A 15,699-nucleotide genomic window follows, 5' to 3' on the forward strand; every position below is an offset into this window, starting at 1 on the left:
TTCTTCACTCCTATGACTGAAGACAGGACTTGAGGATATGGTAGGAAGCTGAATCAGGGAAAGTTTAGGTTAGATACCAGCAAAAGGTTTTTCACTCAGAGGGCAGTTGAGCAGTGGAACAGGCTCCCCAGGGAAGTGGTCAGAGCACCAAGCCTGACTGAGTTCAAGAAGTGTTTGGATGACACTCTCAGGGACATGGTGTGCTCCTGGGGGTGCCTCACAAAGGGCTTGACGATCCTGATGGGTCCCTTCCAACTTGGTGTATTTTCTGACATGCAAACATTCCAGAATGGCTTTGTTTACAGTGACTGAATGGCATTACTCTGCCTGCAGAGAGACAGATGGAATAGCCAGAAAGATAAAACCAAATCAGGAAGAGTTTCAGGTTTGGGTGCAAACAGAAAGAATTTAGCACCATTCTTCCTTGAACTTAAAAAATTCAGGGAGAAGGCTCCTCTTTGGAGAGAAATGTCAAAGTGACTTTCATTTGGAAGGAAAACCAAAATGATCCTGAGATCCCTTGGCAGAGGAGTGGAAGGGGGACTTCAAAAGAGTAACTGGCATTTAGATATCAGCAATTTCTAGTAGTTTCTGAAAGGTGGCCTGTCCACTGTGATGCTGGATAGGAATTACACTGACAGAGGAACTGGATAAATAATCAAAGGCTCCATCACTCTCATTGCCCTGGGGCAACACATTGTTAAGCTGTGCCAATAGACAGAACTGTGCAAGCATTTCTGTGCTTTTTTCTGTGATATTTTGTGTATGAATTATGAGATATCAGTTTAGAAATCAGGTCTGCTTTCCCACCTATATCTCACTGTTTTGTTTTTATTTCTTCCAAAATCCAATTTTATAGCTGTAAAACAGCAAGTGTAGTGTGAAAAATGAGTGAGGTCTGTTGGGAGTCTCCCTCTTTTATTAGCCCAACCAATACAGCTGGAGCAAATGGGCAATCTTTCAGGCATGTGATCTATCTTTGAGTCTCATATGCAGTCTTTTTTTTTTTTCCCCAGCTGTAACTGGCAGCATAATATAAGACATTTCTCCTCCTTAAAAACCTCACTTCTACTTCAAGACTGCAGTGTGTATAGCCACCCAAATACTGTCACAAAAAAAACCAGTCAGAGTTTAGGACCCAGAGCCCTATTTTAGCTTTACAGGATGTGACAGCTGACTGAAAATCAATGAAGTGTGAGTTACGGGTCCTCATAATGAGGAAAGATAAGGCTTGAAAGGTGCTGTCTTTGCCTCGCAGATTCAATTGGCTGCTTTGATTTTTAACTAGACTACTAGGATGAGACTGATTTGCTTGTGAAAACAAAAGATCACATTTAAAGAAAAAGCCACGGTGGTGCCCATGCTTTGCCTGGTACTCTTTGCGCTGTGTCTGACCCACTCAGGTAAGTGCTATTTCTTCTTCCAAGCCTAGCTGCAGAGGTTCAAGAATTTTTTTTTTCTGCTAGCCAGTTAGCTGGTCATTGCTGGAACAAGGTAGATACCTGCTTCTCTTGATGCACGTAACATTTTCTGACTAGCAAAAAGAGGGTTTTATCAGCGGCTGCCTTTGTATTATAGCAGCAGCCAGTTTGGTAACAGGGTTTTAATAATGGTTGGGGAGGGTTGTTGCTAGTAGAAAAAAAAAATAATAATTGTAAGCTCAACTGTCACTGCTAATAGGAGTTATGGGAGAATCTCCATCACCAGGAAGAAAACTGAAATACCTCAGGCAAGCCAATGAAAGGCAAGGGTCCTGTCTGCATTTCTCAGGGTGTTTTACATGTTTGTTGATAGACTCCCTGCCCCAGCCCTGCTCCAGTGCCTGTGGGGGACTGCTCTTAGCATGGACCACAGGGAGAAACAGGAACCTGGGGAGAGGGGTGATGGCAAAAAGTGCCCAGTTACTTGTACTCTTTGTAACCTATTAGGGAGATCCCAAACTTTTGCCTTCTCTGTGCACTATATGGTAAGTTCAACGATGCAGCTGTCTTGTGTCTGCTTCTCTGGTTTTTTGAAGGCAAACTGATAATTAGTTCAGTGTACCCTCCATGGTTTCTTCTAACTCAGTCATGAGATAGGACTGGATTGAAGGAGCTATTAGGTTGGTTGTTTTTTTTTTCCTTGATACACGTTCCTTCTCATTAAAAACTTCTGCTTTTTTAAAGCCCCTGAAGGTACTAAAGCTGTCTTATAAATATATCAATCATTCATTCTGGCTTTTTTATCTCTGAGACTTCTCAAGTACTTTTCACTCTTTCTGTGGCTCTCTCAGAAGCCAGGAATCAGCACACCCAGCCCCAAAACCATCTTTACCACCTCTCTGCTATACCCTCTTGGAGCATTAGGGCTGTTAGACTTCATGTGAGGTATGACCTGCAGAGCAGCACTGTTTTTCTGTGAGGGAGATCATACACAGCCACGGACACTATGCCCCTGGGGTGTATGGTTGTGTATCTATGTGCAAGCAGTTATACTCAAATAAACTGGATCAATGTTTTCCAGCATTATGAAAAAGCTGGGTTTGATCCTATATGTTTTGTGGTTGTGGATTTTTTCAATAGGTTTTGTGATAAATTTTCTGTCTTTATCAAACATGAATCTAAAGGTAAATCAAATGTGCTGGGAGTAAGGGTCTCTGCAGAGATTCATGTGTCAGTGGATTTGGCCACGGAGGTTGTGGATAGTGACAGGGAAGTTCTCTTCCTTTGGTTGTGGATGTAATGGCACTTTTAGCAGGCAAGCCAGTGTCCTAGGACAGACTCCAGACTGTTCCCCATTTGTTGAGGTGGAGCTGGGGTTAGCCCTAGCATGAGAGTAAACCCTGGAGCAAGCAGAAGGGATCTTTGTGATCTCCCATTTAGTTTAGCTGCTCTGAACTGTAGTGACAGCTGCAAAAGCCCATCTCTGTCTGTGGTCCAAAGCAGGCGTAAAGCAGTGTGAAATCTTCCTCTGACCAGCTGGCCTCCACCTTCCCAGGGTTTGGTGACCCCACCACAGCTGCATGTCCAACAACACAGGACAAGCACAGTCTGTGCTAGAATATCTGACAGTAAAGGAACTGTGAGAACCATTAGGCTTCAGAGTTTACAGCTTTTCAAAGAGGAATGGGCATTTGCCATTGTTGGAAGTGGGGATGGAAGTGACAGTACTGGACATTGTGCCATCCTGAATGAATCTAGACTGCAATAGGGAATTATTTTGTCCAGTGGGAAGGTCTGGTGTGGGAGAGCAGGTTTTTGCTTCAGGCAGTCTTTCAGCTGTTCTGCTTCCTTGCTTCTCATGGATCCTGCTGAGAGGAGGCTACATAGCCTGTCCTGCCCAGGAGATGTGTAACATCTGCTGGGGGAGCAGACAGAGACAGTGGCCTGTGGTCATTCCTTTTCCACTGTGCAAAAGGCAGAGAATTACCCACTGCCTCCATTTTTCTCTCTGGAGCAGCTGCTGGCTTGAGTCCCCTTTTCCCTGTTGCCTCAGCTTTCTGGGGCACCAGAGGAACCTGAAAAGACAGAACTTTTTCTCAGGTTGATATTTATGAGGCTGGAGATTTACTTTACTACTCAACAGTGAAAGAGAGCATCTGATGTTCTCAGCCTGAGAATCTTCTAAGGAATAATAAACAAGAAAGACTGGGAACGTATGTTGACTGAAGACAAAAAGAATACAGAAAAGAGAAATCTTGTACAAAGTCATTATTGCCCCAGGTACTGATGGCTTTTTGTATGTGAGTTGGGGTTTAGGATGTCTTGCCTTCCCCTCCCCCCACCCTGGCTCTGCTGTGAGTCTGTTCAGCTGAATTCCTACAGATTTTACTCGTAAGAGCTGCCCAGAGGCAAATTTGTCTCACATCATTGCTCTGCCTCAGTTCTTCAGATCATTATCCATGCCTGCTTTCTGGCATGCCCTCACTCTCTGTTGCTGTCTTCCAGATGCAGCTGCCTTCAGCTCAGTTGCTGAAAATGAGGACGCGCTCCTCAAGTACTTATTTCAAGGCTACCAGAAATGGGTCCGCCCTGTGGAAAACTCCAATGACACAATCAAGGTCCTCTTTGGACTAAAGATATCACAGCTTGTGGATGTGGTAAGTGTTGTGTTGGACTTGGTAAAACATCCTTTCTTTTATAGACAGTTTTGCATCCATCTGGGAGGGTTGGTGATGCCATTGGGTTTTGCCTCCTGACACACGAAATGCAAAGCGATGGTCAGGCAACAAAATTCCAAGTGTGATGTGGTGCTGGTGCTGTGACGTCCTGTCTTCTGTACAGCATGAGCTGTAAGACTTGTTTGTATCATGGCAGGACCTGCAACAGGCCTCATTGCATCAGGTGTTAATTGAGCACCAGCCCCTGGCACCTATGTTTGAAGTTTAATGACAAGAGGGCTACAGGACAGGGGTGAGGAAGGTTAGAGCTGGCTGGACATTGTTCTCTCTAAGCAAGCTTGTATCCAGACCAAAGGCATCTCCTGTCTTGACCCATCTGCCTCACATAAGTCACTAGAGGTAAAACAGATAATCCCATGTTTTTGGCCATGTGGAAGAATTCACTTCCCTTTCCCTTCCATCACTGCAATGTGAAGTGGAATTTGCAGAGGACCCAGAAGTATCCACAGTACAGTGTGCTCCTTGCACCTTCTGGCCCTTGGCAGTGTCTCTTTGTAAAACAGACTCTAATTTTGTGTTTTATTTATATATTCAGGACAATGTTTCAGTTTGTGTCTTCCCAAGAAGGATGAGCAAGGTGGGGAGGTGAACAATCCTGTGATCCCACAGCCAGGTGTGTCTTGGCTTGCTATCTGAACTCTGCTGCCTTCCTGCTTTTTGGCATCTGATTCCTTCAGGCTGCTATGCAATGCCAGAGTTCCATTTTCCAGCCTCAGAAATTTCCAGTGAGATCAGGAATATCACCTAGAAAGTCAGTTCATTTCCCCAAAGGGTGACTGAATAGCCCATGCCCATGGGGAAACAGTATCACAGTAATCTCCTCTGATGAGCACAGGGTTGAACTCTGTAGGCACAGGTTCTGTTTCTGCTGGCTATTTTGGTATTGCAGTCCTCTCTACCTTGTGTCGCCCTAGGATGAGAAGAATCAGCTGATGACAACCAACGTGTGGCTGAAGCAGGTAAGTTACGCCAAATCACAGAATCATAGAATGTTAGGAGTTGGAGGGGACCTCTAGAGATCATTGAGTCCAACCCCCCTGCCAAAGCAGGATAACTTAGGGCAGACACACAGAAATGGATCCAAATGGGTTTTGAAAGTCTCCAGAGAAAGAAACTCCACAACTTCACCAGGCAGCCTGCTCCAGTGCTCTGTCACCCTCACAGTAAAGAAGTTTCTTCTCATGTTGAGGTTATGTTCTAGCTTAAACCCATTACTCCTTGTCCTGTTACTGGGCACCACTGAAAAGAGATTGGCCTCGTCCTCTTGACACTCACCTCTCAGATATTTATAGATGTAAAAAAGATCCCCTCTCAGCCTTCTTTTCACAAGGCCAAACAGCCCCAGTTCTCTCAGTCTTTCTTCACAGGAGAGATGTCCAAGTCCCTCAGTCATCCTTGTAGCTCTCCACTGGACTCTCTCCAGTAGGCTCCTGTCTCTCTTGAGCTGGGGAGCCCAAAACTGGATACAGTATTCCAGGTGTGGTCTCACCAGGGCAGAGTGGAAGGGGAGGAGAACGTCCTTAGATCTGCTGGACACTTTTCCTGGTGCACCCTAGGATACCATTGGCCCTCTTGGCCACAAAGGCACATTGTTGATCCCTGGAGAATTTACTGTCCATTAGGACTCCAAGGTCTTTATCCATGGAGCTGCTTTCCAGCATGACATCCCCTGATCTGGACTGGTGGTTGGTGTTATTCCTCATGAGACTCAGGACTGTATACTTGTCCTGATCGAACTTCATGACCATGGACTTTACCCACCTCTTCAGTCTGTCCAGATCTTGCTGGATAGCAGCTCAGCCTTCTGGTGCATCAGTCACCCTTCCCAGCTTTGTATCATCAGCAAATTTGCTGAGGGTACACCCTATGCCCTCATCCAGGTCGCTGATGAAGATACTGGACAAAACTGGACCCAGTATTGATCCCTGGGGAATACAACTGGCCATAGGGCTCCAACTCGACTCTGTGACTCCAATCACAACCCTCTGAACTCTTTTGTTGAGCCAGTTATCAATCCTTCTCACACTCCAATCGTCTGTCTCACATTTCTTGAGTTTTGTTATGAGGATGCTATGGGGATGCTATGAGGATGTTACCATGTCAAAAGCTTAGATCAGATCTCCCCTTTCAGTGCAGTGTTAATCAACCATCCCAGTCTGCTGTCCACAATACCATCCATCCCTTTTCAGGATGCTGAGTGGCCAGACAAAACCAGTGCCATGCTACCTTGCCTGATGTTTTCACTTGACTCCTCTCACTTCAGCAAATGCTTAAAGGGACAGAAGGACAGGCAGGTGAGCTTTCAGGAAACAGGGTGCCATCTTCTTCTGGCCTGCACCCCAGGTGTGTGCTCAAGCCAGCTGTATTTCAGGGAAGCAACATCTCCTGATAATGCAGTTAATGCAAGCTGTCCCTGGGGTCCTGTCCCTCCAAGGGTTCTCTCTCAGACTTGGAGGTCATGCAAGCACTGTCTCTCTTGCCTGTGTGGTGCCTTGGGTAATTTTTTTGGCATGAGTAAAAAGGAAAAGAAGGCCACTACGTTACCCCCTAAAATGAAAATCTGGGAAATTAATCAGATCTCTTTAATGTATTGGCTTCTGGAAGTGATGATAATTTATAAAAATGGGGGAAAGTCAGAAGTTGAATTATTAGTTCTCCTTTTTCATTCTTGAAGAACACTGCATTTGGTTTAGATTACATTGCACCAGTTTACTGACCTTGTGACAATTATTTTAAGTCTCTCAGCCATGTGAGTATCTATAAACATGTCAGCTGATACCAGGCAGAGGACACAAAAACCAAGCTGTACTTGAAATAATGCCATGGGGAGTGGTTCCCAGGGGATGCTGGGCTGGTGGAAGAGAAAGGCAGCTCAGTTTTTGTTCTCCGACTCATACCTCTAGTGAGTGTGAGGTTCTGAGTGGAGCAGAACCCCTAAAGTCTGTATAGACATTATATGCAAAGATGGTCTCTTCCTTGAAGAGGGAGAAGCTCATATTTCTCCTTGCTGCAGGGAGACCAGAAATTTCCCCCTTTGCTGTAAATTTGCTGCTGATCAAAATCCATCTGCTGAGACTCTGCCCTGCAGAGTTACATTTCCTCTCCTTTGACTGCAATCACAGAGCAAGTCAGGTGCACAGGGAGATACCTCAGCTTCCTTGCTTCATTGGAATAACCTCTTGGGTAGAGAGCAGAACCCTCCTACAAAGGTAACCCCTTGCCCCCATCTGTCCTCTCCCCATTCTCACCTTCCCTCCTTGCAGCCTGCAGGTGAAATCAATCTACTTCACCCTCCTCATTCTCTCTGTTCCTGCAAGTGTACCCAGCAAGGTTTTACAGCCTTTGACAGAATGTTTCTGGGTCTGGCAATTTCTCTCTTCTTAGGGAAGATCTGGCTGCTTGCTCCATCCAGGACAATGAAGTCTCCTATGACCTGAGGCAGCCTTCATCCCCTCTGGCTCGGTGACACCTTCACCAAGGTTGCAGTGGCTGCAGAAGAGAGGGACTTGAAGTGTTGACTCACATTAGCAGCTCAAACACAAGTCCAGGCTGCTGAAGGGCATTAGACCTGAGATGCAAACATCTACTGATCCTCACTCCACTGCTGGATGAACCTGCATGGGATGGACATTTGGGATAGCTCATCCATGCTTAGCATCTCCTTTGTGTTGCAGCACTTGCCTTCCCAGAGTCATAGCTCAGAGCCTGTATAATCATTGTTGCTGTGGGAAATCAGGTTCTGCTGCAGGTTACTCCAAACATGCTGCAGAATGTAGAGGAATGCCACCATCCACTCACTGCCTTCCAAGTCAGGGGGAGATTGAGGATGAGGGGGAAGCCACTTTGATCCTTCTGCCTCACAGTATGGCTAGAAGAAGGACCTACCCAGGAGGCTGCATTGCAGGAATGCTAATTTTTCTGTAGGTCTTTGGAGACTGTACTTAGATTTTAGCCAGAGCAGCTCCAAGGGTAACTCGGCATTGTGATTTTCTGGATGACTGACCTGGGCTCCCATTAGTTGTTACTGTTCCTAAGACTCCTCCATCGTCTGGTGGATGGAGGGCATCAAGACCTAAATGAAATGCAAAGGGAACAGAAAATAAATAAGACAGAGGCTCTGATTTCCACATATGCAGATGTTCACAGGAGCTCAGGCTGAGCACTAAACACCTGGAGCCTGTCCCAGGTGTGCTGGGTTGGGAGTCATGCATTCCCACAGGCTTAGTGTGAACTGGTCCCACATGCAGTATTTGGGGGAGTATGAGAGCACACAAGCACAACAGCTGGGAAAAGCTCCATAAAACTAAGAATGAAAATGTTTTTTCTTTTGGGTAGGGAAACTACAACTTTTTAATGACACAGACTCTGTCCTTCTTCAGGGTCTGGGGAGCTTAGAGAAGTCTGCTCCTCACCCTGGGTATGTGAGGTTGAGGGGGAATCACACTCAATTTCTCTGCAAGAGCCTAGCTTTTCTTTAATGAACAAAGCTTAAATCTCAGGGTGGTTAGGTTTTTTTTTTGTTGTTGTTGTTTTGTTTATTTGTTTGGTTTGGTTTATTTTTTTTCTTTTTGGTTTTTTTTTTCTTCTCTTTTATCTCAAGATTCCAGCTGCTCAAGAGAGGTGGGACTTGATGATGTGCATGCAGGCAGACACACAAGGTTCAAAGAAGCTGTCAGTGGTTGCAGGGGAGGAATCTTGGTTTGGGCAAACTATGGGGCCTACTACAAGGGTTAAAAATCTGTGTCTAATGTTTCTTGGTCTGCTTGCTCTGGGTTAAGCATCTGAGTGACAGCACAGAGATGGGTATTTAGCAGAACTGGAGGAAGAGGAGAGCAATGGGAGCATCTGGAGCAGCCTTAAAGGAAGGGAGAAGAGAGAAAAAGGCTTTTACATTTGCTGCTACAGTTCATGTCAGCATGGCCTGTAGGGAGATTCCTATTTTAAACAACCCATCTTTAAAGTCTGCACACAGTCTATTTTCTGCTCTAGTAAGAAGACACACAACCATTTGCGTTGCAGACATGAAAGAGCACTTTAGCTTGGAGATAAATCAATGCAGGACTGAGGGGAGGGAGGAGTATTGCAGATGCAGCAAATAACCCAGGCCAAGGGGCTGCTCCAATTAAACTCCAGAGGGATTATTGACTTTCCAGGTGGCTCACAGGGTATTTGCTTCTGTTCTATTAGTGCAGGCTATGCACTGACTTTGTTGGCTGCTACTGTCAGTCCTGAGTATCCCCTTGCACAAAAGTTATGTTTCCAGCCTAAGCCCCCTTGCACCTGCTGCAGAAGGTGTCCAGGACACTTGTGAGTCTGTCCCCATCTAACAGCTCAGGGTGCTGGAAACATCTGGTGTACTGTCAGCCACAGAGAAAAAGTTCACACGGAAAGGGTTGTGCTCTGTCCCTGCTGCTGAGGCCAACAGCACCAAACACCCCTCCCTCTTTCCTCTTTCAGCAATAGGAGCAGTCAGGCATGAAGGGCTGTGCCTGACAGCTGGTGCCACCCATTTGGGCCACTCAGAGAGTGGGTCTGTATCTCTTCTAGTGAAGGCAGTGGGACCATTACTCCTCCCATGGTACCGCTGGCATCTGCATCCTTCACTTGTGCCTTGGTCCTGATTTTAGGAGGGTCCTACCAGTCACCTGACCATCATCTTGAATCCCACTCCTTCCCTGCACCTGGCAGAGAAAGGCACTTGTTCCTGTTCATCTCTGTTTATATCTCTACTGTGGTACTGTGTTGCTGTCATACTATAAAGGACTGCAATAAGAAGTGTCTGTAGGTATAGCTGTGAAAAGCATGTGGAAGCAAAGCAGTAAGAGTGGAGGGTGGGAGAAGGAGCAGAGAATATTGCTTTTTGGTTCATCCTTAAGTCACTGAGGAAATTGCCCAGAGAAGCCCCACACCCCTGGGGAGTGCTTACTGATGGAGCTTAATGGAAAGTGGTTCATCTGCTGCTCCTTGGTATTGACCACAGTTTACAGCTCTTGCTTCCTCTCATTGCTATTCCTGTGGGCAAGTGAAAACCCCCATCAATAATAGAGTACACATCAGAGAGCTGCTTTTTCACTTCATCTCTGTGGAAATCTCCAGACTGCTAGAGTCACTTCGCTAGAATTTCCCCATCTGAAAAAAAAAAAAGAAAAAAAAAAGAAAAAAGAGGAGAGAAAAATTACTCAGGAGTTCAGCATGATTAAAATGAACAGGAGTCCCCCTTCATTTGCTTTTTTATAGTGTTACCTCTTCAGGATTGTAACCAAATCATAGAATCATATGAATATGTTGGAAGGGACATTAAAGATCATTTAGTTCCAGCACCCCTGTCATGGGTGTCATGGGTCATGGGTGCCAGGGACACCTTCCACTGGACCAGGTTCCTCAGAGCTCCATCTAACCTGGCCTTGAACACTTCCAGGGAGGGGAGAGCCACAACTTCTGTGTGCAGTCTGTTGTATAATAGTGTTGTGATATTATCCCTGCAGTAGTGTGCAGATCTTCCTGATGAAAGAACAATTATTTCATTTGTGAGGACAGTGTACAGATATTAGGTATTACATTTTGCTCACTGCAAAAAGCCCTGTCTCCCCTTAAAAGTAACTTAAGGCCACCCCTCTGTCCTTCGTGTTGTAGTAGCCATTCCACCTGGCTTTTCTATATGGCCAATGCCAGCCAAAACCACTGTGGGCTGGTTCTCAGAAGGAGGAAGAGGTGCCATACCAGGTGAAGTAGTTTCTTCCTTCTGGAGTACCCTTAGTTGGGCTGGACAGAGTGGTGAGTGACACGAGACTTTGTGTTCTCCCTTAGTGCCTGCCCTGAGGTTGCCTGCAAAGGGACGGGTTGATGGGGACCACCTGTGTCTGGAGGGACAGTGCTTGTGGGGCTGAACATCTCCAAGCCATGCCTGCCTGGCATCCTCTGTACAGCTGAGCAGTCTCACACTGAGATCTACCCAGTGTGCTGTGCAATGCAGTTTCCCTGAGGCATGTGGTGGGAGGAGAAGCAAGATTGTTGTGTATGAGTGGGCAGAGGACTCTGATGGCTCGTTACAGGAATGGATCGACCACAAGCTCTCCTGGAATCCTGAGGAATATGGTGGGATCACTGCCATCCGTGTTCCCTCTGAGTCCCTGTGGCTTCCAGACATTGTTTTGTTTGAAAAGTGAGTAGCAAAGCTCCTTTCTGTGGGCTTAGACCAGAGGTTGGGCAAGGCCTGTCAGCCATTGTGAAGTGCTGTCAGAAGGCTGCTTCTTTTGGCAGTATGAATGATGCCTTTCCTTGTGCTCCAAATGATTAATAGAGCTGCGATGGGGTAGGAGTGGGTCAAACAGAATCTTTAACTTGGTACTGTTTTTTCCCTGTCGATCTACCAGTGCTGATGGACGTTTTGAAGGATCCCTGATGACCAAAGTCATAGTGAAGTACAATGGAGTGGTGACCTGGACACCACCGGCCAGTTATAAGAGCTCCTGCACGATGGATGTGACCTTCTTTCCCTTCGACAGGCAGAACTGCTCCATGAAGTTTGGGTCGTGGACTTATGATGGCAGCATGGTGGACTTGATTTTAGTGGATGAAAATGTGGATAGGAAAGATTTCTTTGATAATGGGGAGTGGGAGATCTTAAATGCCAAAGGTATGAAGGGCAACAGGAAGGATGGGCTGTACTCTTACCCATTCGTCACTTACTCCTTTGTGTTGAGATGCCTTCCACTGTTTTACACTCTTTTCTTAATAATTCCTTGCCTGGGGTTGTCATTTCTAACTGTCCTGGTGTTTTACCTGCCTTCAGATGAAGGAGAAAAGCTTTCATTGTCTACATCAGTCCTAGTCTCCCTCACTGTTTTCCTTTTAGTGATTGAGGAAATAATACCTTCTTCTTCCAAAGTCATACCTCTGATTGGTGAGTATTTGCTCTTCATCATGATTTTTGTGACCCTCTCTATCATTGTGACTGTGTTTGTTATCAATGTTCACCACCGCTCCTCTGCAACTTATCATCCCATGGCTCCCTGGGTTAAAAGACTCTTCCTCCAGAAACTGCCCCGGCTGCTCTGCATGAAGGGACATGTGGATCGTTACTCCTTCTCAGACACTGAAGAAAAGGAAACTACTTTGAAATCAAAGCTCCTGGGGAAACAGAAATACAAGCAAGCAAAAGATGGAGAGAAAATTGTTATTGCCTTTCTGGAAAAGGCAGCTGACTCCATTCGATACATTTCCAGGCATGTTAAGAAGGAGCATTTCATCAGACAGGTAGGTGAAGGGAGAGCCAGCAGGGATCACAGTTTGCTGGACAGCAATGGTTTCCAACCTCTTATCTTTTCTGCATGCCTTTCTCTTTTCGTCCAACTCTTATCTTATTCCTGAGAGCTTCCCCGATTGATATGTAATATGGTTTCTGGAAAAAAACATTGCTTCAAGGAGAACTGTATTGTGCTATAAGAGTCCATGTTCTCCACAGATGCAGGAGGCCACAGCAGCCTCACCTGGAGGAATTCCTGTTTTGGGTTCATTTGCTTAAGCTTGTCTTGCTTAAGTTGGAGATAGATATGAATCTGGAAAACCTCTGAACTGTCACAAGTTCTGAAAATGTGTCTTTTACAACAGCTATAGGCAGGCTGTACAGCAGTTGCTAGGTCCCCATCCTGGCCTACCAGTGACTATACACAGTGTAGCTGCCCTTTTTTGAGTGAAGGTCTTCAAAATTTTCACTGTTAAAATGCCAAATTACAGTAATCATGAAAAATGCATCTCACGAAAAGGTAGAACAGAGCAATGCATCTAGAAGCATATAGAAGGAGAAAAACTTCTGATAACAACCTCCTAGCAAAAGCCAGGGCTTTGTTCAAATTTTGCTGAGAGAACTTCAGGAGAAAGTTGAACAGTAAATCATACAAGCAGTTGTAAGGATATAATCTCCATGACTGAAGCCTTCTGCATGAAGCTGAATTATTTTTAAAAAATTAAAAAGTCCCTTGAATTGGTTTCATAAATAGTTTTTTTTGTGTGGGCAGGGTTGTGTAAGTATCCACAATGCAAAATCCTCTCCTGAATGCATACCATCTGAGCCAGCAGAGCACGTAAGCAAACACAACCCAAGGGGACCTTGTACTGGAAGCAATGTCTGCATCAATGGGCTTTGCTAGAGCCACGTCCTGGCATTTTGAGGGAAATGCAGTTCTGTGAAAATAAATCCAGTTCATTGTAAAGCCATGTTCAAACCTGAATCTGTAAGCTTTCACATATGCACTTAGCTAAAATCTTCTGCACAGGCAGAAAGAAGTCTGATTACCATGTGTGTAAAATTAAGGAATTGTTTTGGTGTTTTGAGTGACTTGCAGCTATGGGTGCTGAAAAGATGATCCATGCCAGTTTTAGGAAATGGTACACTGCAAAATTCTGATTTTATAAACAGATTTTTGGAGATGAAATACATATAGTAGTATCAATGAACTCTTGGGCTGATTGCTATTTGTTTGTTCTTCCTCTCTCTGTTCTCAGGTTGTCCAAGACTGGAAATTTGTAGCTCAAGTCCTGGACCGGATCTTCCTGTGGTTATTTCTGGTGGTGTCAGTAACAGGTTCAGTTCTCATCTTTACCCCTGCATTACGGATGTGGCTGAATAGCACTTTGTGAAAAATGCCCCCAGTGTATCATATAAGTACAATGCAAAAGGGATGGTGGTGCCTTTGAGGTTGTCCAGGATGGGAAGCAATAGCAAGACTAAAGAAAGGTGGTGGTAACAATTTGACTAGTGCTTTCTGTCCTCATACAAATCTACCAGTTATGGATTTGGCCGAGATCAGAGAAGGGCTTGGTGTGCAGCAGCTAATTTTCTAAAGTGAACTAGGGTTGTTACAACTGGATTATAAGCACTTTGCTAGCAGCTCAGTTATATTACAGTAAGTGCCAAGATTATTAAATTGGAAACAGTACTTCTAGCACAATTGTTATAGTTAAAAGGCAGATCTGACAATAAAAATGCTACTTTATAAAGGAAGTTCAAGTAGGAATACAAATCACTGCTCAGTTTATCTAGATTTCCAAGCAAAACCCACAAAGTTTCTACAGGTCACCTTGTGCATGTGTCAGAACTGGCAATTCCACAGCGCGTGCATCAGAAAAGTACAAACACCTTTTAGACTGGATGTTTGGAACTGAGTCAGTGACCTCACCCTGCTGCAGGTTCAGTGAAGCAGTGGTGGAACGTACCGCTCTGCTCACCCTCTGCCAGGCTTTGCAGCATGCGCACTTTTTCTCTCCTTTTGGGCATCAGGATAGTACAAGATGTTACCCACTTTTCAGTATTACCTGCAATTTTTCCTGCTCTTCTGTATTTAAACAGAAGTCTAAACAAGTAAAGATTTTTCCCATGCTCTACATTTAGAAACTTTGATTCATGTACCTGCTGATTCACAAGACTGGAAGTGGAAAATCACCTGAAGCATATCACAGGGAGGCAGGTGGTTATGCCACTCCATAAGGGAACATTGATCATTCAGTTGGAGGGAAGCTGCAGATACTGTTTTCAGCAACTGAAACTTGTGGTTGGTGTAGAAGTGGAGTTTCTCCTTAGAGCTATGGGGTGGGCTGGCAGCTGGGGAGGTACATCTTTGGGTGTTATTCATGTTTCCCAGGCTATTTAGAATTGAATTCCTTTGATTTATTTAAATGAGATGCTTCTGGATGGTAAGAAACAGCTCTTAGAAGTGTGGATGAGACCTGACAGAAAACACACAAGTGCAGGTCTTGCCACTTATGCTGGGTCATTATCTTCCCAACATGGAGTGCTTTAGAAAATCCCATTCAGAACTTGCAGAGGTTTTCAAGGTTAACAAGGGGTTTGGAGATGCAATTTGCAACAATCTAAATGTGAATCTGGTGTTACAGCTTTAGTTAGCCTTGAAACTTTCTATTTTTGGGATGGAGGTTGGAAGGTGTTAAAAATACAAGGAGGTGTTCTTGTGCTTGGATTATGTGTGAACATCAGAGCTCTGTGAGTTAATATCATATCTGTGTCACTGCAGAAAGTTCTGCTCACTTGTGAAGTCATTATTAATAAATAAATAAAGTTGTATTTATTCCTGCCATTAGAGTACTTATATGCTGAGCTTTGGTGTTATTTTGTTGTCTACAAAGCCCAGATTGTATCCCATTTTAAAAGCCTTGTCTCAAATCTATTGAAACAGAAGTGTTTTCATTTTAATTTTAAAGCCCTCACAACTTTTTAGCTCTGCCTGTGCATTTGAGGAGGGAGCATTCAGATATGGTTATTATGTTGCAGAAACCTAGAACAGACCGGTTTTGGTGAAGCATAGAGAAATAGATGTTCTTAACATTAGAAACTGGTATAAAAATCTTACATGTTAACCATACTACCAGCTGCTCCTCTCTTCTTGCTTTGTTCAAGTCAGTTGGTTCCCCTGGCCAGTACTGTTAAACATCCATATTAAAACAGCATTTACAGATCTTGAAATCAATTGATGAAAGGATTTCTCCCCCAAGAACTGCTGTTAGAGGACGGCATGAGAGATGAC

At 44.7% G+C, this 15,699-nt stretch overlaps 1 protein-coding gene across 1 annotated transcript; it reads left to right on the plus strand.

The window, feature by feature from the left end:
* Positions 1-1,018: 1,018 nt before the first annotated feature.
* Positions 1,019-15,262, plus strand: CHRNB3 (cholinergic receptor nicotinic beta 3 subunit). Its single transcript, XM_071730801.1, has 7 exons — positions 1,019-1,194; positions 1,289-1,403; positions 3,927-4,078; positions 5,074-5,118; positions 11,212-11,321; positions 11,533-12,415; positions 13,664-15,262. The coding sequence occupies exons 2-7, from the start codon at positions 1,361-1,363 to the stop codon at positions 13,796-13,798; spliced, it is 1,368 nt and encodes a 455-aa protein (XP_071586902.1). The 5' UTR covers positions 1,019-1,194; positions 1,289-1,360; the 3' UTR covers positions 13,799-15,262.
* The last annotated feature ends 437 nt before the right edge of the window (positions 15,263-15,699 follow it).

The sequence above is a fragment of the Heliangelus exortis genome, chromosome Z, assembly GCF_036169615.1.
Source record: "Heliangelus exortis chromosome Z, bHelExo1.hap1, whole genome shotgun sequence".
Lineage (NCBI taxonomy): Eukaryota > Metazoa > Chordata > Aves > Apodiformes > Trochilidae > Heliangelus > Heliangelus exortis.